The 22,362-nt window shown below is 39.4% G+C and overlaps 1 protein-coding gene across 2 annotated transcripts in view; it reads left to right on the top strand.

Moving 5' to 3' along the window:
* Positions 1-547: 547 nt before the first annotated feature.
* ccdc14 (coiled-coil domain containing 14) overlaps positions 548-22,362 on the top strand; it is a 46,554-nt gene continuing 24,739 nt past the window's right edge. Inside the window, exons 1-8 of one of the 2 annotated variants that reach the window (XM_060827905.1) lie at positions 548-883; positions 9,726-9,781; positions 11,866-11,941; positions 12,051-12,123; positions 12,923-13,063; positions 15,942-16,175; positions 16,384-16,478; positions 19,769-20,285. In XM_060827905.1, coding sequence (XP_060683888.1) covers positions 824-883; positions 9,726-9,781; positions 11,866-11,941; positions 12,051-12,123; positions 12,923-13,063; positions 15,942-16,175; positions 16,384-16,478; positions 19,769-20,285 — 1,252 coding nt within the window. In that variant the 5' untranslated portion in view covers positions 548-823. Of the gene's footprint in view, positions 884-9,725; positions 9,782-11,865; positions 11,942-12,050; positions 12,124-12,922; positions 13,064-15,941; positions 16,176-16,383; positions 16,479-19,765; positions 20,286-22,362 lie in introns of both variants that reach the window. The other variant, XM_060827904.1, reaches the window with a different exon arrangement.

The raw sequence follows: 22,362 nt of genomic DNA, 5'->3' as shown, positions 1-22,362 counted from the left end.
AATACCTGGTTATACTCCAACAGGTTTAATTGGAAACATTAGCTTTCGGTTGCACTCCACAACCACCTGATGAAGGAGCGGCACCCGGAAAGCTAGTGCTTCCAAGTGAACCTGTTGGACTATATCTTGGTGTTGTGTGATTTGTAACATTGCACATCCCAGTCCAACACCGGCATCTCCAAATAATTGCGTAAAGCCAGCTTTCTCATATCCAGAAGTACCATGCACAAATGATAGGTTATTTCAAAGTGTGCACCGTGAAGTGGCCTCACTTTGTGAGTGAGTAGCGGGACAGGAGGCTTGTTCCCCGCGAATCCTCCGTCCTCCCGGGCAGCAGCAGCTAACGGCCGGGCCCGCGCCACCAACCGCCCTGCCTTCGAAATTCCCCTGTCAGGGGATTGGGCTGAATCCGTGAACGGCAGCTCCCTCCACCACTCACCGCGTGCCCCTCCTCCTAGGGGCGGGCCTTTCCCTCAGCGCAGCCAATCAATGCGGTTATCTTAGACGGAAATTCCGCTGAGGTGCCGCTGTCAGCTGGTGATGGCTGGAAGGAAAAGTTTCTGTTACAGTGAGGTGGATGTTCCCCGGGGATGGTGCTGGTGTGACAATGTATTTATAAATAATTGCTAAAACGTTGGTGCGTCTTGAATTAAAATCGCTTAAAGTGTCACTGGCGAGTATCTTGTGGGCGAGTGGGGCAGTGTTATGAAGCTCGGAGAGGATAGTGGTATTGGAGTCATGCTCTTGCTGTCAGATATCCTGCAGGGAACATCTTGATTTGGTCGAACATCCTTTCATCATTGGCATATAAACTGCTTTGAAGATGCCCTTCGGATACAATCGGGAGACCACAATCAAGATGAAACCTGGGAAGGCTTCGAAGGTAAGAAATGTTGAGAATTGTTGCAAACATTTGTTAGCGTAATCTGGAAAGCTGACACAAAACAGGAATTGCTGGAGAAACTAAACTCAACGGGTCTGGCAGTATACGTCGAGAGAAAAGAGTTAACGTTTTGGGTTCAGTGACCCTTTCGAACTTTAGAACCCTATTTTCTCTTCACAGATGTTACCAGACCTGCTGAGTTTCTCCAATTTCTGTTTTTGTTAGTGAGCTATGTGATTTCTAATATGATTTTAGTTTGAGGGTACTATATACTAATTTAAATTCGATTGCTGATAGGATTTGTTTGGATTGTTTTGGATGTTTACAAACTCAGTTTGGTGTTTAGTTGTTTTGTTTTCATTGTTTGGGAGAAAACATCCACTTAACAGTCATCTCTAATGTGAAACTTGAGGACACAGATTCATAACTTGACTAATATTTGGACTGAAAATTTTCATAGAATCCCTATTGTGTGTAACAAGTCCACACAAACCCTCTGGAAGTAACCCACCCAAACCCATTCCCCTACCCTATTATCCTGTGTTTACCCCTGACCAATGTACCTAACGTACACTTCCCTAAAGACTATGGGTAATTCACCTAATCTGCACATCTTTGGACTGAGAGGAAAGCAGAACACCTGGAGTAAACCCATGCAGACATGGGGAGAATGTGCATACAGGCAATCACCTAAGGCTGGAGGTGAAACCAGGTCCCTGGCCCTTGAGGCAGCAGTGCTAGCCACTGAGCCACTGTGCTGCCACATTTTACAGTAAGTGGGAAATTGCATTTGTCTAAACATTTCAGGAATGTATGATACGTTAAATAAATAAACTTTTCTTATCCAAGCAAGAATCTCTGAGCAATGCTGAGTGGTCATAAGTTATTACTAAAAACACACAACACCAAGTTATATTCCAACAGGTTTATTTGTAAGCACTAGCTTTCAGAGTGCTGACTATTCAGGTGATTGTGGGGAATAAGACCATAAGACACAGAATTTATAGCAAAAGTTGCACTGTCATGCAACTGAAATGATATATTGAACAAACCTGGATTAAGTCATTCATCTTTTAGAATGTTTTGATTCATTAGTATGTAAATCCCAGAACTTTTTTTTAAGTCTCCTTCTTGAGATAACTTAAGGTTTTATAACAAAAGGTGACATCTCAGCTCAGACAGTGCATTAAAGATGTGTGGTTGGATCTGGCTGTACCCAGTCTTGAGTCAGACTGGTTCTATTTCCAAAGTGGAATTTACAAAATATAAATTGACTGCCTGCGGTTTGTGCATTTTTTGAGCAAAATAGAATGAATCTGCAAATATAATTCTGCAAATACAAATTCACCAATAGAATTATGTCTGTGCATGTACATGGGGGAGAGTGTGTGTGTGTGAGTATGAGTGCATGTGAGAGAGAGTGTGTTTGTGTGTGTGAAATCTTGGTAAAGTGTGTGTGTGTGATTGTGATGGAGTATAAGTTAACTTGGCAACCGTCGCTCCTGATTTGCCCAACATTTAACCCCTCCACTAAACTAAGACATTCATTGTTTGTTGAGAGCATTGTGTTGCGTAGACTAAAACATTTTGGATATTGGAGTTCAAAATAAAAAACAAAATGTTGGAGAAACTTAAGTCTGGCAGCATCTATGGAGAGAGAACAAACGTTTAGAGTCCAACAGGAATCATCTTCAGAACTGAGGAACTGTTATGAGGAAGAGTTGAAGAGTGTGGTGCTGAAAAAGCAGAGGTCTGTCCTCATCGATCCTCATTGTTATTTCTTCAAAAAGACTCAATCAACTTTATTAGACATGATTTCCCATGCACAAAGCCATGTTGGCTATCACTAATCAGTCCTTGCCTTTCCAAATGCAGTAAATCCTGTCCCTCAGGATTCTCTCCAAAAACATACACACTACCGATGTCAGGCTCACTGGTCTGTAGTTCCTTGGCTTTTCCTTACCACCTTTCTTAAATAATGGCACCATTTTAGCTAACCTTTAGCCTTCTGGCACCTCGCCTGTGACTATCGATAATCTAACTTTTTCAGCAAGGGGCCCAGCAATCACTTCTCTATCTTCCCATTGGCGGGGGTGGGGGACAGGGGGCAGGAGTGAGGTTACACCTATCAGGTCATGGGGATGTACCCACTTTTATGCATTTAAAGACGTAGAGAAAGTGAGGACTGCAGATGCTGGTGATCAGAGTTAAAATGATGCTGGAAAAGCATAGCAGGTCAGGCGGCATCCGGGGAGCAGAAGAGTCAGTGTTTCAGGCATAAGCCCTTCTTAAGCCCAAAATGTCGACTCTCCTGCTCCTCAGATGCTGTATGACCTGCTGTGCTTTTTCAGTGCTACTCGTTTTTCAAGATGTCACTATCTATTTCTCCACATTCTGTATCTTCCATGTCCTTCTCCACAGTTAACACTGCACAATATTCATTGAGTCATAGAGATGTACAGCCCAGAAACAGACCCTTTGGTCCAACTCATCCATGCCAACCAAATATCCCAACCTAATGTAGTCCCATTTGCCTGCACTTGGCCCATATCTCTTGAAATCCTTCCAATTCATATACCCATCATGCCTTTTAAATGTTGCAATTGTACCAGCCTCCACACTTCCTCTGGCCGCTCATTCCATACACGCACCATCTTCTGCGTGAAAATGTTGCTCCTTATGTCCCTTTCATATCTTTCCCTTCTCACCCTAAACCTATGCCCTCTAGTTTTGGCCTGCCTCACCCAAGGGAAAATACCTTATCTATTTATTCTCTGCATGCCCTTCATGATTTTATTAACCTCTATGGGTCACTCCTCACCCTTCAACACTCCAGGGAAAATAGCCCCAGCCCATTCAGCCTTTCCGTATAGATATTGGAGTGCAGGTTCATAGCTCCTTGAAAGTGGAATCGCAGGTAGATAGGATAGTGAAAAAGACATTTCTTTTACTGGTCAGAGTATTGAATACAGGAGTTGGGAGGTCATGTTGCGGCTGTACAGGACATTGATTAGGCCACTGTTGGAATATTGCATGCAGTTCTGGCCGCCTTCCTACCAGAAAGATGTTGTGAAACATGAAAGGGTTCAGAAAAGATTTTACAAGAATGTTGCCAGAGTTGGAGGATTTGAGCTATAGGGAGAGGCTGAACAGGCTGGGGCTGTTTTCCCTGCCGCGTCGTAGGCTGAGGGGTGACCTTATAAAGGTTTACAAAATTGAGGGGCATGGATAGGGTAAATAGGCAAAGTCTTTTCCCTGGGGTGGGAGTCCAGAACTAGAGGCCATAGGTTTAGGATGAGAGGGGAAAGATATAAAAGAGACCTAAGGGGCAACCGTTGCGCACACAGGGTGGTACTTGTATGGAATGAGCTGCCAGAGGAAGTGGTGGAGGCTGGTACAGTTGCAACATTTAAAAGACATTTGGATGGGTATATGAAGAGGAAGGGTTTGGAGGGATATGGGCCAGGTGCTGGGATGTGGAACTAGATTGGGTTGGGAAAACTGGTCAGCATGAATGGGTTGGACCAAAGGATCTGAAAAACAATTCTCTACCACCGTCCTCTGTCTTCTACCTTCAAGCCAGTTCTGTCTCCAAATGGCTGGTTCTTAATGTATTCCATGAGCTCCCTGTTTAGTATCTTCCCCCATCTCCCGTAGTTCCACACATAGTCTGCTTTGCTGATCTTTGAGGGGCCTATTCTCTCCCTAGTTACCCTTTTGTCCTTCATAAGTTCATAAAATCCCTTTGCATTTTCCTTAACCCTTTAGTGGAGAACTTTGAAATTTTCTAACAAAACCTTGTATTTGTATAATATATTTATGCCCTGTGCAAACTGAGCCATATCAATAGCTGTTAAACCATAAGACGTAGGAGCAGACATTAGGATATTCAGCCCATCGAGTCTGTTCTGTCATTCAATCATGGCTAATATGTTTGTCAACTCCATTCTACCACTTTCTCCCAGTAACCCTTGATCCCCTTGATACTCATGAGCCTATCTATCTCCGTTTTAAATATACTAAATGACCTGGCCTCCACAGCCTTCTGTGGCAATGCATTCCATAGATTCACCACATTCAGGTTGAAGAAGTTTCTCCCTATCTCCGTTCTAAAAGGTCTTCCTTTCAGTTCAAGACTGTGCCTTCGGCTCCCAGTCTCTTCTACCAATGGAAACAGCTTCCCAATATCCATTCTGCCCAGGCCATTTAGTGTTCTGTAAGTTTCAATTAGATCCCCCTCTCATCCTTCTGAACTCCATCGAGTATAAACTTCGAGTCCTCAAACATTCCTCAGATGTTAGGCTTTTCATTCCTGGGATTATTCTTGTGACTCTCCTCTGAACACACTCCAGGACATGTACATCCTTCCTGAGATATGGGGCTCAAATCTCATCTGACCAGAGCCTTACAAACTTCAGAAGTACATCCCTGATTTTGTATTCAGGTTCTCTCAAAATAAATGCCATTATTGCATTTCCCTTCCTAATGACTTAACCTGCAAGTTTACCTTGAGAGAATCTTGGACTAGAACTCCCAAGATACTTTGCACTTCAAACTTTCTGAATTTTCTCCCTGTATAGAAAATAATCCATGCCTCTATTCTTCTTACCAAAGCGCATGACCTCACAGTATCTCACATTGTACTCCATCTGCCACTTCTTTGCCCTCTTTCCTAACCTATTCAAATCCTTCTGCAGCCTTCCCACAACCTCAATGCTACCTGCCCCTCCACCTGTCTTTGTATCGTCTGAAAACCTAGCCAGAATGCCTTCAGTTCCTTCATCTAAATCATTAATGTATAAAGTGAAAAGTTGCTGTCTAAACACTGAGACTTGTGGAACACCACTTGTGAACGGCTGCTATTCTGAGAAGGACGCTTTTATTGCCACTCTCTATGCTTTCTGCCAGACAGTCAAGCTTCTATCCATGCGAGCCTCTTGCCTCTAATACCATGGCCCTTATCTTACTCAGTAGCCTCCTGTGTGATATCTTGTCAAAGACCTTCTTGAAGTCCAGATAGATAATATCCATTGACTCTCCTGGTCTAACCTGCTTGTTACTTTCTCAAAGAATTCTAACAGATTTGTGAGGCATGCCCTCCCCTTGATGAAACCATGCTGACTTTGCCCTATGTTATCTTACACTTCCAAGTATCCAGAAATCTCATCCTTCACAATGGATTCCAGGATCTTACCCACAACCAAGGTTAAGCTAATTGGTCTGTAATTTTCCATCTTTTGCCTTACTCCCTTTTTAAACAGGGGTGTCACATTAGCAATTTTCCAGTCCTCTGGAACCCTCTCTGATTCTAGCAATTCCTGAAAAATCACTACTAAAGTTTCCACTATCTCTTCAGCTATGTCCCTTTTGAATTCTGGATGTAAACCATCTGGTCCAGGTGATTTGTTCACCTTCAGGCTATTCAGTTTTTCTCGTACCTTCCCCTTAGTGATGGCCACCATACTTAGCTATGCCCTCTCACTCTCTTGAATTTTTGGGATATTACTTGTGTCTTTCACCATGAAGACTGACGCAAATTAATTATTGAGTTCCTCAGCCATTTTTCTCGGCCGTTTCGCCACTGCTCTCTCCAGGGTAATTTTCCAGTGGTCCAATGTCCACTTTTGCCTCTTTTTTGCTCTTTATATGTCTAAAGAAACTCTTACAGTCTTTTATATTACTGGCTTGCTTACCTTCAGATTTAATCTTTCCCTTCCTTTTTTTGTTGTCCTCTGGTTTTGTAAGCTTCCCAATCCTCTGGCTTCCTACTGTCCTTCAGCACACAATATGCTTTCTCTTTTGCTTTTGTACTATCCCTGACTTCCCTAGTCAGCCACGGTTGCCTCATCCTCCTTATATCATGCTTCGTTTCCCTCAGGATGAATCCCTTCTGTGTCTCCTGAATTACTCCCAGAAACTCCTGCCATTGCTGTTCCACTGCCTTTCCTGTTAAGGTCCTCTTTCAGTCAATTCTACCCAGTTTCTCCCTCATGCCTTTGTGGTTACCTTTATTCAGCTGTAATACTGTTACCTCTGGTTCTATTTTCTCTCTCAAATTGCATAGTAAATTCAATCATATTATGATCACTGCCTCCTAAGGGTTCCTTCACCTAAGCTCCCTGATCAAGTTTTCCTCATTGCACAACCCTAAATCCAGTATTGCCTGTTCCCTAGTGGGCTCCATCACATGTTGCTCCAAAAAGCCATCTCGTAGATATTCCACAAATTCTTTTTCTTGCAATCCAGTATCAACCTGATTTTCCCAGTCCACCTGCATATTGAAATCCCTTGTGATCACTGTAATGTTGCTTTTCCTACACATCTTTTTCTATCTTCTGATGTATCTTGTGCCCCAGTTGCTGACTACTGTTTGGGGGCCTGTACATAACTGCAACTATGTTTTTTTTTCATCTTTGCATTTCCTCAATTCTACCCTTCTGATCTTACTTTGTTTCTTACTATGATTTAATTTCATTTCTTACTAATCAGGAAACCCTGTTCTAACAAGTAAGTTTGGTCAAAAATCATAACAGGGTGAAAGTGACTACTGCAGATGCTGGAGATCAGAGTCCAGCATTTGGTGCTGGAAAAGCACAGCAGGTCAGGCAGCATCTGAGGAGTAGGAAAATCGACGTTTCGGGCAAAAGGCCTGATGAAGGGCTTTTGCCGGAAACATTGATTTTCCTGTTTCTCTGATGCTGCTTGACCTGCTGTGCTTTTCCAGCACCACACGCTTGACAAAAATCACAATATGTCCTCAATGCAGATAGTGATCTTTTGGTCCATTGTGTCTGCACCAACTGTTCAAAGAGAATCCTTCTGAGACCCAAGCCCACTCCGTATCCCCCCACCCCACATTTATCATGGCTAAACCACCTAGCCTACATGTCCTTGGACACTATGGGGCAATTTAGCATTGCCAATCCACCTAATGTGCACACCTTTGGACTATGAAAGGAAACTAGAGCACCTGGTGGAAACTCACACAGACATTGGGAGAATGTGCAAAGTCCACATAGATAGTCAGCCGAAGCTGGAATCGAACTTTGGATCCTGGTACTGTGAGGCAGCAGTGCTCACCACTTTGCTATGCTTAAAGTAGCCTTCATGAAGCATATTAAAGATGGATTGACCAGGGAGAAGTTTAAGAAGGGAAAGCCTAATGTTTGCCCTTGACTCCATTTTGAGTCTTGAAAGTTGTGGCATCCCCTCAGTAAGAATTAGTTGTGGGATGGTGGGGAGTGTGGGAATCTCTGAGGGCATGTGTAGCCCTTAAAACTCTGTCAAAGTTCCACAATAGCCATTGTGCTTAGGGCATGCGACTTCACTTGGGTCTTGCCCCCCACACTTTGGGAAGTCTTGGACTACGCGGTTGAGTGACTAAAATGGGGGATATGCATTATGTCAGACCCGAAGTTAAGAAACTAGGTTTAAGGTCGAGAAATGTTAAGAATGTAATCTGTTATAAACAGGTGAAATAAGGGAGGTTTGTAGAAAAACAAAACGGAGGGTTTATGGAAGACTGGAGAGATTATTTGGCAAAAAAGCTTGTGGCATAGGGACAAAAACCGATTTGTTAAATTAATTCATCACTTTTATGATTGTTGCTCCCCATTAGCAAATATAAAATTGTCAGTTCCCTGTTTGTTTCCATAACCCATTGTATTCAGGACAGTTTCTTAGAATAATTAATGAACCCCTCCAAGCTACTTTTGCCGATTCGGTTGATTCAATTTAGGTGCATATTGAAGTCACACATGGTTATTGCAGTATATTTTTTGCATGACCCCCTTTTTTCCTTGATGTTGTTTCTGGCATCCCCTCAAAAGTGAATTATTTCTCTTTTTATTTTCACCTGCATTTCCGCTTTATATCATGAGCAACTGAGGTGCACTATTCTGTCTCTTCATTCTGTCCTTTAACATAGATTGTGAGCAACTGAAGCTACAACTCTGGTGCCTTGTGGCACTCCACCAGTCAGCTTGGCAACTTGAAAATGCCCCATGTATCAATACTCCCTGATTCCTGATTATTAATCAAACCTCTGTCCATGCCAATATATTATTAAGTTGTTTTTGCAGTGGTAAATGAAAACAGTTAAGTTAGGAATAGTGGTGACCTGTGGGTATTCAGCCTTGCCTAAATGGGCCACAGACAATAAGTTTGAAAACCAATGGTCATGGGGACGTGTATATGGAAAAAGCTGAATTGTTACCAAGACATATGACCTAAAGTTGTTGAATTCTGTGAAATAGTTGACTGAAGGATCATATAATTGAGGCAATAATTTGAACAAACAATTGAATATGTATTTCAAGAAATTAAAGAAAACTCTAAGAACTGAGGTAAAATGACAAGTATTTGGTAGCCAATCAGAAATTGCACACATTAACATGTAGTGTTCACCTTCAACTTGTCACTGCAGCTGTGAAAAGTTCTAGTGAACACTTTAATGCTGTTAGAAAACACAGTAGATAATTTCATGTAAATTTGTGAAATATTTTCATTTTATTGTATCAAACATGATTCATCTTTAATTTTTGCATTGCTAATTTTACTTTTTTGATTAGTATAATTCACCCTCAGTTGTTAATAATTTAGTGGACAAAAACTTGATGTAAAATTTTATCACATGGTTTTCTGTCAATTTAACAACTGTTATTTTCAAATTGTGATGCACATGTGAGAGGTGTTGCTACAAAAACAATACATGCTGAGGAGTCAGGTGACTTTTTTCCCTTTCCTTTGGCCCACCTTTTAGTACAGTTTAGTTACCAGTTGTCAACATGTTTAAGGATTTTTTTGTGTTAATGCATAAAAGTGGTCTCATTTTTCTTGATAGGCACTTTCTTCAGGAAGGTTAGTAGGCTCTTACAAGCAACGTAGTGGGAAAAGGAGGTAAGGTGTCCATTTGTTTGGCCATTTTGCTGAATTTTTAACTTTTTTATATTAAAAGCTTCAATTATAATCACTTTAATGTTATGTAATATGAAAACATTTTAACGTTTTGGGAAAAGTTATAGCAGCTATACATATTTCAAGTTCTGAGATCTGAGCAAAAAATGTATGGATAGAACTATTTCTCTGATACCGAGTTCTGTATTTATCTGTATTTATTATTCATTTGGAGTCTAATTTTTTGTGTCCCAGCTTTCAGGAATGCAAATCTGGCTGAGATTGCTCTTGAGACTTGTAAGATTTTTTAAAAAGTGAAATTTACACTATTCTCATAATTATGCAAGATTTAAAGCCATGCAGTCCTTGCTGTGTTCTTGCCACCATATATCTTTTGTTTAGTAAAAGGTTTAACTTAACATGCTAATTCATAACATGTTTTTTTTAAATGGAATGCTGTACATTATTTTAAGATCCATCTAACAAATGTCTGGGGCAGGTGGAACTTGAATTCTGATCTAATGACCTAGAGGCAGGGACCCAACTGCTGCAACCCAAGAGCCCTAGAAAAGCCGTACAGGGCTCCCTGACTTACAAACATGTAACTTAAGAATGCTTGCAATTAGTAACATGATACCATACAGTAGTGGAATTTTTAAAGATCTGACTTGCAAACATTTCCTGTACTTATGAACAACTATTTTTATTTGTCCTGCATGGTATTCTAACTTGTGGATGAATTAATCTGTGAACAGATACAAGAACAGAACCCATTTGCAACTCAGGGACTGATTGTATTCTGATGAATTTGCAACATTCTAGATACCATCCTTTTTTATAAACAAATGCTGATAGAAACATTAATTGAGGAAAATAGTAAGTGTCAACAATGCATGTGCCTTGGAATTAGATGGTTACCAGCTAAAGTCTCATTCCAAAATCTTGTGCACAAAAATGTAGACATACTTTTCTCCAACGTTGAGACAGTTCTGCACTCGGAGCTGCCATTTTCTGTATATGTTAAACCAAAGTTCTTCCTGCTCTTTCGGGTGATATGGACTAGACCAGACCACTCAAAACATTCTTAAGCAGGCAGCCCAGACCATAACTTTGCAATTTATTTCGATAAGTGTACAGTGAAAATTGTCTGGAATGAGGTAGTTAGGTTGACTCCGCGATTTTAAAACAGACAAAAATGTATTCACAAGATTACACAATGAAACACAAAAAAACAGAAAAAAGAACCCCTACAGAACTCAGTCTTTCCAAACTAGACTTAATTATGCTGTTCTGAATATATACAACAGTCCCAATAAGCAAACTCCCTTAAAAACCAGTACAAATGGAACACCTGCTTACAGGTTGAAGTTAGAAGGAGGGAGAGAGAGAGCCTCCACACAGTTCACTGTTGAACTCCAAACCAGTAATGGACTGAACAAAGCTGCTTAGCTGGAGAGCTGGCCACTTCCCTTTTTATTATACAGGTCACTTCTAAAACATGACCACTTTGGCCTAAAGTCTCATCTATTTACATATAAACAAAAAGGCCTCTCAATACCCATTAATCTCTGTACCAACCCAGACTAATCGTCACCAAGAGTGGTTTATTATCACTCTGGAAAACAACCATGGACACAGTACCCTTGAGAAAAGGAACAGCTTTTAGAAAAAATAAACCAGCTTTCTGACACAGAGGGATGTGAAAATCTGACAGTACTATTTTTAAAAGAGGTGAAGGAGTTAATCTTCGTATCCTGGCAAATATTTACCCCATATTAATGTCACAAAAGTAGACAATCTGCCTATTATTCTATTACTGTGTGGTGCTTTGCACATTGGCCTCTGCCTTTCTAGCATTATGACAGTGATTATACTTCTTCAAAAATACTTAATTGGTTGTAAGCTGCCTTTTGTGCATGTAACAGGCTGCATACATACAGCAGCTTTTTACTGCCCTGAAACACAAAATTGCTATAAATCCTGTGAGATTTTGCACTATGCAGCAGTTGAGGCAAAATATTTCCCTTTTTATATTAAACACGGAAAGCAAATGTTTTATTGATCCCATTTTGGTTTTTTTTTATTAGGCTTACAGGTAGAAAAGCTTCAACAAATTCTGTAGAGTCTGGTTACTCGCTGTATTCCACAGATTCTGAAGATCAGGTATGAACATCTATAAGATGGTTGCCTCTTCTAGTGTTAGTTGTAGTATTGTTTCACTTAAATACTTGGATTTCACCTGATAGCATAAATGGTTATTTTTTTTCCAAAGGTTACAGATATTCATAAAGGCCTTGATCGATGTGCAGCTTTATTGCAGGATATTTTGAAAAATGAGACAGCAGGTATGTTATTTTGTCACTCTTCACTTGTTCGAAGTACAATGTGATTTCATATGCCAACATTGATTTTAATGTAATCTCATTTGCATACAAAATTTGATAGATATAGTGTTTATGACTATCAGCATCTGAAAAGATGAGTTAGCATTTTAAATAGGGTTGAAAATGGATTTCAGTTTTCAGATGAAATGTGCTAGATGTGTGTGCAAAAGGTCAATTTTGTCAAGTTGTAAAAGTGCATTGAAGGACCAACCAGGAAAACCACTCATAACAAAAGCAGAGTAGAATATAAATAAAAGAAGCCAGTAATAAAATGGGAAGACAACAACAGTCTCTCATCACTAGACTCAAACCAGAGCTTTGTGGAATATCTAGGAAGCAAGTAGACTGTTCCTGAAGTTTTGATTGGAATAAGGTCAGAAGTCAAAGTCAAGAAGGTGAAATGGAAGGGTGACTTGAAGTGACAACCATATGTAGATTGGGGCCATTCTTGCAGAAAATGGATTTCTGCTTTGTTCCTGTGGTGAAGTTCACTGTCTAATCATGATCAGAAATATTGGCAAAAAATTTTAGACCGTAAGTCATAGGAGTGGAAGTAAGACCATTCGGCCCATCGAGTCCACTCCACCATTCAATCATGGCTGATGGGCATTTCAACTCCACTTACCCGCATTCTCCCAGTAGCCCTTAATTCCTTGTGACATCAAGAATTTATCAATCTTTTTAATCAGACAGTATGATGTCAACATTTGTACATATTAGAAAATGTATTAATGCTCTATTTTATGCAAACCACTGTTAGATCAGAAAGTTGCTGCTCTGCCTTCAAAGAAGACAAATGTTAGAAAAGCAAAAGTGCCTTCCAACAAAGGAGAAAATAGTAAAAAGGAAGTCAAGAAAAACAGGCCTGTTTCCTGTGCTATTTGTGTGCAGCAAGAGACTGGTGAGTTATAGAAAAGATAAACTAAGTAATATATATGTGAATGCTTGTATCATGAAACAGTTGTGTGATGTTTCATATTGTAATTCAAATTTTATAGGTGCAAAAATTTGATAAATCCATAATTCATGAATTATTTATGAAATAAAGTCATCATCACCTTCAGTCATTTTACCTCTACCTCTGGTTCACTTCAGGTCTTTTCCATTAACATAGCCAAGATGTCCTGGTCGATAGATGCGTGTAATACAAATAACTGGTTTATTTACCAAATCTAAACAACTGTGGTAGCTTTATTCGTTGAAGTGCAATCATAATGAGTGGGCATTGGCTTAAACCTCTAGTTCGTTTCACAGAGGTATTACTGCCTAAGTGGCAATCTGCACACCCTATGATCATCCAGGGTATGTGTTAATCAAAAGGACTTTCACTCCAATACAAAGCTGGATATCCTTTTGATGCTGCGTGCAATGATGCTGTCATGCTATGGCATTCCAAACTCACTGATGTCTTTGAACATGAAAGCAGATTTGAAATGTAGGCTAAGAGATAAAGAATACCTTCTTGAAATGTTACTGCTGGCATGCAGAGAAACCTAACCGATGCACTGTTTCGAGCTCCAATGAATGACTAAATGCATCATTAAGTATAGTGAGCCATTCTGAAGCTTGAACACAAATAAAACTGCATTTGAATACTTGTCAGTGAGGGACTTCAAAATTATTATGGCATGCTGCATGCTTCACAAAATCGTTCAACAGTGAAGATAGAAGATGCAGAGTGAATGTTTGCACATGAAAGGAGTGTCAGCTGCTCACTGTTAAGATTTTTATAGCTGCAAGCTCTGCTTAATTATTACCTGTAAAAATCGAATCTGACCACACACTCCTGTAGCTTCCAAAGCCATTGGTGCCAAGTAATTCTGGAAATAACTAAAACATCCATGGTAGAATGTACATCCCCCAAATGTCTCAAGTCATTTTCAATTCCTGAGTTCTACTTCATCAAACAATTGAAAAGGCAGGTTGCTACAAAACAACAAAGAATAGGTAACCTGGAGAATGAAGTGGTGTGTAATAGTGTAAAATTTGGACAAAAAAATTTAATATTCCATCATCTGGCTTTAATGCTTGGAGCCTTTCTGATGGACTAAACTGCTTGCAAAAAAGACAAAATGATTTTTCTGAAAACTTCACATTTTGGAGTAAACATTGCTTGTAGATTATTCAGTTTGAAAAAAAATGATGCCATGGGGTTATGTAAATAAATACTGTCTATGGATTTTTAAAAATTCATTTGTGGATGTGGGTATCACTGACTGACCAACATTTATTGTCTATCCCTAGTTGCCCCTGAGAAGGTGGTGGCAAGCTGCCTTCTTAAACAATTGCAGTCCACCTGGTGTGGGTTGATCCACAATGTCATTAGGGAGAGAATTCCAGGATTTTCACCCAGTGATAGAAGGAACAGTGATATATTTCCAAGTCAGGATTGTGAATGGCTTGGAGGGGAATTTGCTGGTGGTAGTGCTCCCTCATATCTGCTGCGGTTGTCCTTCTAGGTGGAAGTGGTTGTGGGTTTGGAAGGTGTTATCTGAGGATCTTAGGTGAATTTCTGCAATATTCTGTAGATAGTACAGCAGAAAGTGAGGACTGCAGATACTGGTGAATCAGAGTTGAAACGTGTGGAGCTGGAAAAGCACAGCAGGTCAGGCAGCATCAGAGGAATTCCTGATCAGCATTCTTGATGAAGGGCTTATGTCTGAAACGTCAACTTTCCCACTCCTCAGATGCTGCCTGACCTGCTGTGCTTTTCCAGTGCCAAACGTTTTGATTGTGTGTAGATAATAAACACTGCTGCTACTGAGTGTTGGTGGTGGAGGGTGTGGATGCTTGTGGGTGTGGTGCCAATCAAGTGGGCTGCTTTGTCCTGTATTGTGTCAAGCTTCTTGTGTGTTGTTGAAGCTGCATCCATCCAGGCAAGATGCTGCCAGACTGCCTGATTTTCTCTAGCACTTCCTATAGAAAATTTGGGACTCCGTTTCAAAGGTACAAACGTTTACTGCTTTCAGTTTAACTTTAGAAGTGACTTGTGATATTTATTAACATTTTTAAAAATAAATGTTACTTTGTTTAGTGTTTCTGTTTTAGGATGAAAACCCAGAATTTTTCACTTTTTATTCAAGTTATAGGTATGTTTGAAACAATTTTTACTACAGCAACCAAAACAGCTTTCTCATTGGTTCAAGGGAAATGCAGGAAATCACTAATTATGACTACTTGGATTATTTCCAAAGATTGTTACAGAAAGATAATCTGACTGAACAGATCATCAAGAGTTACACTGATTAAATAATTTTGTTAACTCTAATTCATAAGCTGTATCAAAAGCTTCTACCTGTGAAACAAGGACCCAAAGCTTTCTGCCAGATGGCTATTGTGACAGATGCCTATTTGATGCCTACTTTCTTTATTACTTCATTTAAATTACACCTATAGTCATTTGACATTGAGCACCACTGATGGCGGCCATGCAGACATCTGGAACCTATACACTCCAAACCTTTGTCTGATGGGAAATATGAAAATTAATTAATGTTAATATTAGTGTTTTTTCTTAAGATCCATTCAGATTGTCAGTCTGGTGGTTTTGTAACTCTTGATCACAAACATTTCTCAAAATTGCTTGACTTTGCAGGTTACTGTCTGATTTACAGGATTTTATATTCCCAAATCACTTCCTGTTTTGAGGATTTTAAATTATGATTTTCTAAAAGCATTTGTGAATATTATAAGGTTCATATTGTATCTGTAGCTAATTAATCTGAATGGATTGTGTTATACTGGCTAACGTTACCAAACTAAATTAATTTTCTACTTAGTTTCAACACCAAATTTCAAGAGGGTTCCTGATGCAGCTGAAGTAGATGTGAACAACACTGCTCATATGTCAACGAAGCCATACTCAACAATTTCATCAAGTCAGAACTCTCCTGTTATAAATCATTGCCTCTCTGATCATGTACAGACACAAATGGGTCTTATAAATGACCATGCTCCAGTAGGTCCTTCAGTAAGGATATCGCCTCGATCTTACTACACAGTTTTAGACTCTGGTAAGATCACGCTTAATTTCTTTACAGCAAATGATGTAGTTAAAAAAAACTCGATGTTATTCTTTAATTTGGAATGCTTAGGATGATTTACAGATATCAGTACATGCTTGATATAATTTTCTGTGCCAATAATAGCACACCACAATTTTCATTTGTTTACGTTAACTACCATTAGTTTCATATTAAATATTCATAATGTTTACTTTAGGACCCCAAGTTGTGTCAACGTTCAATTCTCGACTGCCTACCTCTACACCGACTATGTCTCCAAAGAATGTTGAGCCTTCATTAGTAATACCTTCAGTGAGTATATAAATGGATTGTTCTGTAATAAATTTTTTATATATCATATCTGGAACATAATGTAGATAACAGTAAAAGCATCAGTTATGGAGGGTTCAATCTTCCTGGATAATCAGATTTGTACTTTGTAAAGTGAAGCTTTAAAATATACTTAGAAGTAGTTTATTGCTTTGATAACTGATTGAAAACCCATCTTTTAAGCTATAAATATTTTATTTTCATTCTTTTGGGGCTGCCAAATTTTATTTTCTGAGTCTATTTCCACTTTGTCTTATTTAATTTAACATCCATTTTACACTATTCTTGGACTTCTCTGATCCCAACCTCCTTTTTCACTCTGTCACATTCTTCTATCTGATTTTTTTGGAGATGTGTTTAACTTTGGAAGAAAATACCTTCAGCCAAATATTGGCCTAAATTAATAGGCTTTGGGGTCAATTAAATAATTGAACCAAAAAACATAAAATGTTGGAGAAACTTAGGCCTGGCAGCATCTGAGGAGAGAAAAACTGGGCAAATGTTTTGAGTTGGGTGACCCCCAACTAAGTTGGCTCCAAAACAACTAACTTTCCTTCTGAAACTTCTGTGAGAAGTTGAGAAATCCAATACCTCAACAGAAAAGGTCAAGATTCTGTACAACCTGGAGAAACAGGATTTTTCCCACACTCTGCATCTTCGTAAGCTTGTGCCATAAAAACTAAAATGGAGTGGTTTTAGTTGTTCAAGAAGAAAGAAGTTTGGCAGTGCTGTGATCTTGTTTAGTTGGACCTGATTATATTGAACACATTCCCTGGACACTGAAGCATGACTGTTGCCAGTTTCTAGGTAAGATCCTAATTTTTAAAAATTTGGGGTGTTATTATAAAGGAGTAAATAAAGTTTGATTAGCTCGGTTGGCCAGGTAATGAAAAGTGATGCCAACAACGTGGATTCAATTCACACACAGGCTAAAGTTATTATGAAAGACTCTTCCTTAACCTTTTCTCCATTCCTGAGGCATGCTGAGCTTCCAGTTAAACCACCATCAGTTATCTCTCTCATAAGCTTTAGGATTCAGTGGGACTACTCTATAAGGGAAATGCATGCCCTTCATGTTTTACATTCAAAATTATTCTCCGTTCCTTTGGTTTGACAACTTTACCATATGTAAATTTCTTCAATTTAAGCTAATCCTTTTTCAAAAATACACATTACTACTTCAGGACAAAATGTTAAATAAATTGATTAACTTGATAATTTTCTTCAAGAAAATTCTCAGTTTTTAAAATGCTGACTAGAAATGGTCTTTTAAACAAAATATCCTTTTAAAAATTGAAATTGAATTGAATCCTCAATCATAAAGTGGGTAAGTTGGTCCACAGGCAGTCTCAAGATTTTAAAAATAAGTCATGTCCCTCTTATTTTATTGGGGAATACTTCCTACATTATACAAATAGTTATTGCATTGTGCAATTCAGTGACACCACTGACTAGTATGTCTCGAACAGCTCTGTTTAAATTTTATTCGGTACCACTTTGTGTCAATATTTAATAGCATAGCTGGAACAATTTGTTTATTTCAAAATAGTTAGCAAAAAAATAATTTCATTGTATATGATAGCACTTCTGGATATTAAGAAAAGTTAACATTAAAACCTGATGGAATTGACATCTGTGAAGATGTCATCCTCATAAATGGCATTCCAGCTAATGAGGACGTCAGAAAATGAATACGGCAGTAAAATGATTTAAGTGAATATTCTTTGTTGTTCAGGACCAGAATGAATGAGTATGTTTATTTCATTATAATTAATGATTAAAAACATTAAATATTTTGAAATTCTAGCTGTGCTGTTATAGAATGTCTTCATTTGTATATATAATAAATGTTTACCCTACATCTGGGGTTTTAAAAAAAAGGTTAACATGAAAAAGTTAGTTTCGTGATGGGAAATGATTGACATGTCCATCACAATCTATCTCCTGAACACTGATTTTCACATTGCTAACACCAAATGTTTTTGAATCTACAGCTTTCTCTTACTGAATTTATTCTAGTGATTTCTGAGGATTAGATTAGATTACTTAGTGTGGAAACAGGCCCTTCGGCCCAACAAGTCCACACCGACCCTCTGAAGAGCAACCCCGACCATTCCTCTACATTTACCCCTTCACCTAACACTACAGGCAATTTAGCATGGCCAATTCACCTAACCTGCACATTTTTTTGGGCTGTGGGAGGAAACTGGAGCACCCAGAGGAAATCCACACAGACACTGGGAGAATGTGCAAACTGTTGCCTGAAGTGGGAATTGAACCCGGATCTATGGCGATGTGAGGCAGCAGTGCTAACCACCGTGCCGCCCTTTTATATTCTTTTATATTAATAGCTGTTTAAATTCAGGAAAAGAAAATTCAGTTTGTCATTGTTTTTATTATTCATGATTTGCATTGCCTTTCTCCATAATCTAGTATGCTTTATATTTTGACTAATATTTCAAGACTATATAGAAATCTTCATGTACCCTGTTCAATAGTACTTTTTTTTTAACTGTAGCAACCATAATTGTTTTTGCTGCTGAATCTGAATTTGATCTTGCTAGAACATTGTAAACTTTCGTTTTATTTTGTCCTCATCAGTTAAAATAGTGTTACAGATACTAGAAATCGGAAACAACAGAAAGAATGGAAACTAGCAAGTTGGATAGTATCCACAGACAAAGAAGCAATGTTAATTTTTTGGGGGTTGCTCTTCGTTAGAACTGCTGAAAAGACTCACATAGGAAAAATGTACACCTTTGAATAATTTTTCATTATGTTATCTGTTATTGGTACTACAACTCTATTAGTCTACCTTTTTTAATTGGTAGAGAAATGTAGAGTGAAAAATCAGAGCCTGTTGATCCTGCATTGGCAATGTATGCCCAACAGAGGCCTAAGTCTATTCCAAAGTTAGGCTGCTATCTAAACATTTTGGTTGAACTTACTGGTACTTGTTACAATTCCACAGGCAGCTTACCTTTTAAGGAGGGTAGCCTTGTGGGGATGTAGTCTTACCAGCATTAATCTCTTGGTACGTCCTGGGAAGGGGAAAGGCAGCAGGAGCACTGGGTTGGTGTTGATTGAATCTCTCAGGAGTGTGTGGAAAAGACAGAGCACTCATAACCTTCATTGCCTCACATTAAATTTTTAAGTAACTTGGATTGTTATACTTCCATAATAAATTTTAATTCCTGAGGAAAGAACTGTTGGTCATCACTATCTATTTTGTCAAATGCTTTTTATTCATTCACTTTCCATTGTTTTAGCAGAATATACCCACTGAGCTTTGTGATCAACCTGTTCTTCAAAAAGGATTGAACTTTGTACCAGCGTATTCATGTTCAGCTACCATTGTCCCTCCAACACAACCTGTGGTGACTTTTCCTCCATCTGCAGTCACATCTGCTGTCACTGCATATCCTTTAGCTCAGATGGTTTGTGACGCTGACACAGGGAGAAGTCACTGCCCACAACAACAACGAAAGGAACAAGAGCTACTGAAGTGTATCCAGTGTCATTCAACTCCAATGCATCAAGGGGAAGTGTTTCAGCAAGTGGCTTGGGAAGCGCAAGGGACTGATAAATCAGATACTGAGCAAAGTGATGGGACGAGTGAAGATGATCACATAAATTTTGTGGATATTACATCAGTAAAAGACACTAGTTGTCAGACAAGCTTTGACAAGCACACAAAACCTAAAAAGCAAAGTCCTGACAAAACAGCCAAGAAAGTGAAAACTATCAGATACTTGCTGAGTGAACTGAAGGCTGTAATTGTTGATCAAGGTAAGTGCAATAAATGCTACAATTTTCTTTTTGGTTTTTGCAAGTGGAATATCTACTAACGACTCACTTAATCTTTTGCATCTACTGTGGCTTACGTTTTCCGGTGCTATTCTGAAAGTTAGGCAGGAATTTAAAAAGGAGGTCCTCGAGAGTAGTAATATCTGGATTACTCTCGGTGCTACAAGCTAGTGAGGGCAGGAATTGGAGGATAGAGCAGGTGAATGCATGGCTGAGGAGCTTGTGTACGGGAGAAGGATTCATATTTTTGGATCATTGGAACCTCTTTTGGGGGAACAAGTGACCTGTACAAGAAGGACGAATTGCACCTAAATTGGAAGGGGAGTAATATATTGGCAGGGAGATTTGTTAGAGCTGGCAGGGAGATTTATAGAACTCCTAGGGAGAATTTAAACTAGTCAGGTGGGGGTGGGATCAAGGGAGATAGTGAGGAAAGAGATCAATCTGAGACTGGTACAGTTGAGAACAGAAGTGAGTCAAACAGGGCAGGCAGGGACAAAGCAGAGAACAAGGTAGAACTGATAAATTAAACTATTTATTTCAATGCAAGGGGCCTAACTGGGAAGGCAGATGAACTCAGGGCATGGTTAGGAACATGGGACTGGGATATTATAGCAATTACAGAAACACGGCTCAGGGATGGGCAGGACTGGCAGCTTAATGCCAGGATACAAATGCTATAGGAAGGACAGAAAGGGAGGCAAGAGAGGAGGGGGAGTGGTGTTTTTGATAAGCAATAGCATTACAGCTGTGCTGAGGGAGGATATTCCCGGAAATACACTCAGGGAAGTTGTTTAGGTGGAACTGAGAAATAAGAAAGGGATGATCACCTTATTGAGTTTTATAGATCCCCTAATAGTTAGAGGGAAATTGAGAAATAAATTTGTAAGGAAATCTCAGTTATCTGGAAGAATAATAGGGTGGTTATGGTCAAGGATTTTAACTCCAAACATACAATGGGTCATGCTAAATTGCCCGTAGTGTTAGGTAAAGGGGTAAATCTAGGGGAATGGGTGGGTTGCGCTTCGGCGGGTTGTGTGGACTTGTTGGGCCGAAGGGCCTGTTTCCACAGTGTAAGTAATCTAATCTAAATTGGAGAAAGGCCAATTTTGACGGTATTAGGCAAGAACTTTCAAAAGCTGATTGGAGGCAGATGTTCGCAGGTAAAGGGCCGGGAAATGGGAAGCTGTTAGAAATGAGATAACAAGAATCCAGAGAAAGTATATTCTTGTCAGGGTGAAAGGAAAAGCTGGTAGGGATAGGGAATGCTGGATGACTAAAGAAATTGAGGGTTTGGTTAAGAAAAAGAAGGAAGCATATGTCAGGCATCGAAAGGATAGATTGAGTGAATCCTTAGAGTATAAAGGAAGTAGGAGTATATTTAAAAGGGAAATCAGGAGGGCAAAAAGGGGACATTAGATAGCTTTGGCAAATAGAATTAAGGAGAATCCAAAGGGTTTTTACAAATACATTAAGGACAAAGGGATAACTAGGGAGAGAATAGGGCCCCTCAAAGATCAGCAAGGCGGCCTTAATGTGGAGCCTCAGAAAATGGAGGAGATACTAAACGAGTATTTTGCATCCGTATTTACTGTGGAAATGGATATGGAAGATATAGACTGTAGGGAAACAGATGGTGACATCTTGAAAATGTCCATATTACAGAGGAGGAAGTGCTGGATGCCTTGAAATGCATAAAGGTAGATAAATCTCTAGGACTTGATCAGGTGTACCCTAGAACTCTGCAGGAGGCGAGGGAACTGATTACTGGGTCTCTTACTGAAATATTTGTATCATCGATAGTCGCAGGTGAGGTGCCGGAAGACTGGAGGTTGGCTAACGTCGTGCCACTGTTTATGAAAAGTGGTAAGGACAAGCCAGGGAACTATAGACCAGTGAGCCTGATGTTGGAGGTGGGACAGAATAGAAAGGCATATATTTGGAAAGGCAAGGACTGATTAGATATAGTCAACATGGTTTTGTGTGTGGGAAATCATGTCTTACGAACTTGATTAAGTCTTTTAAAGAAGTAACAAAGGATTGAAGAAGGCAGAGCGGT

The sequence above is a fragment of the Hemiscyllium ocellatum genome, chromosome 7 (assembly GCF_020745735.1).
Source record: "Hemiscyllium ocellatum isolate sHemOce1 chromosome 7, sHemOce1.pat.X.cur, whole genome shotgun sequence".
Taxonomy (NCBI): Eukaryota; Metazoa; Chordata; class Chondrichthyes; order Orectolobiformes; family Hemiscylliidae; genus Hemiscyllium; species Hemiscyllium ocellatum.
The sequence above is the reverse complement of the archived record's forward strand: the minus strand, read 5'-3'. Positions and strand labels throughout refer to the sequence as shown.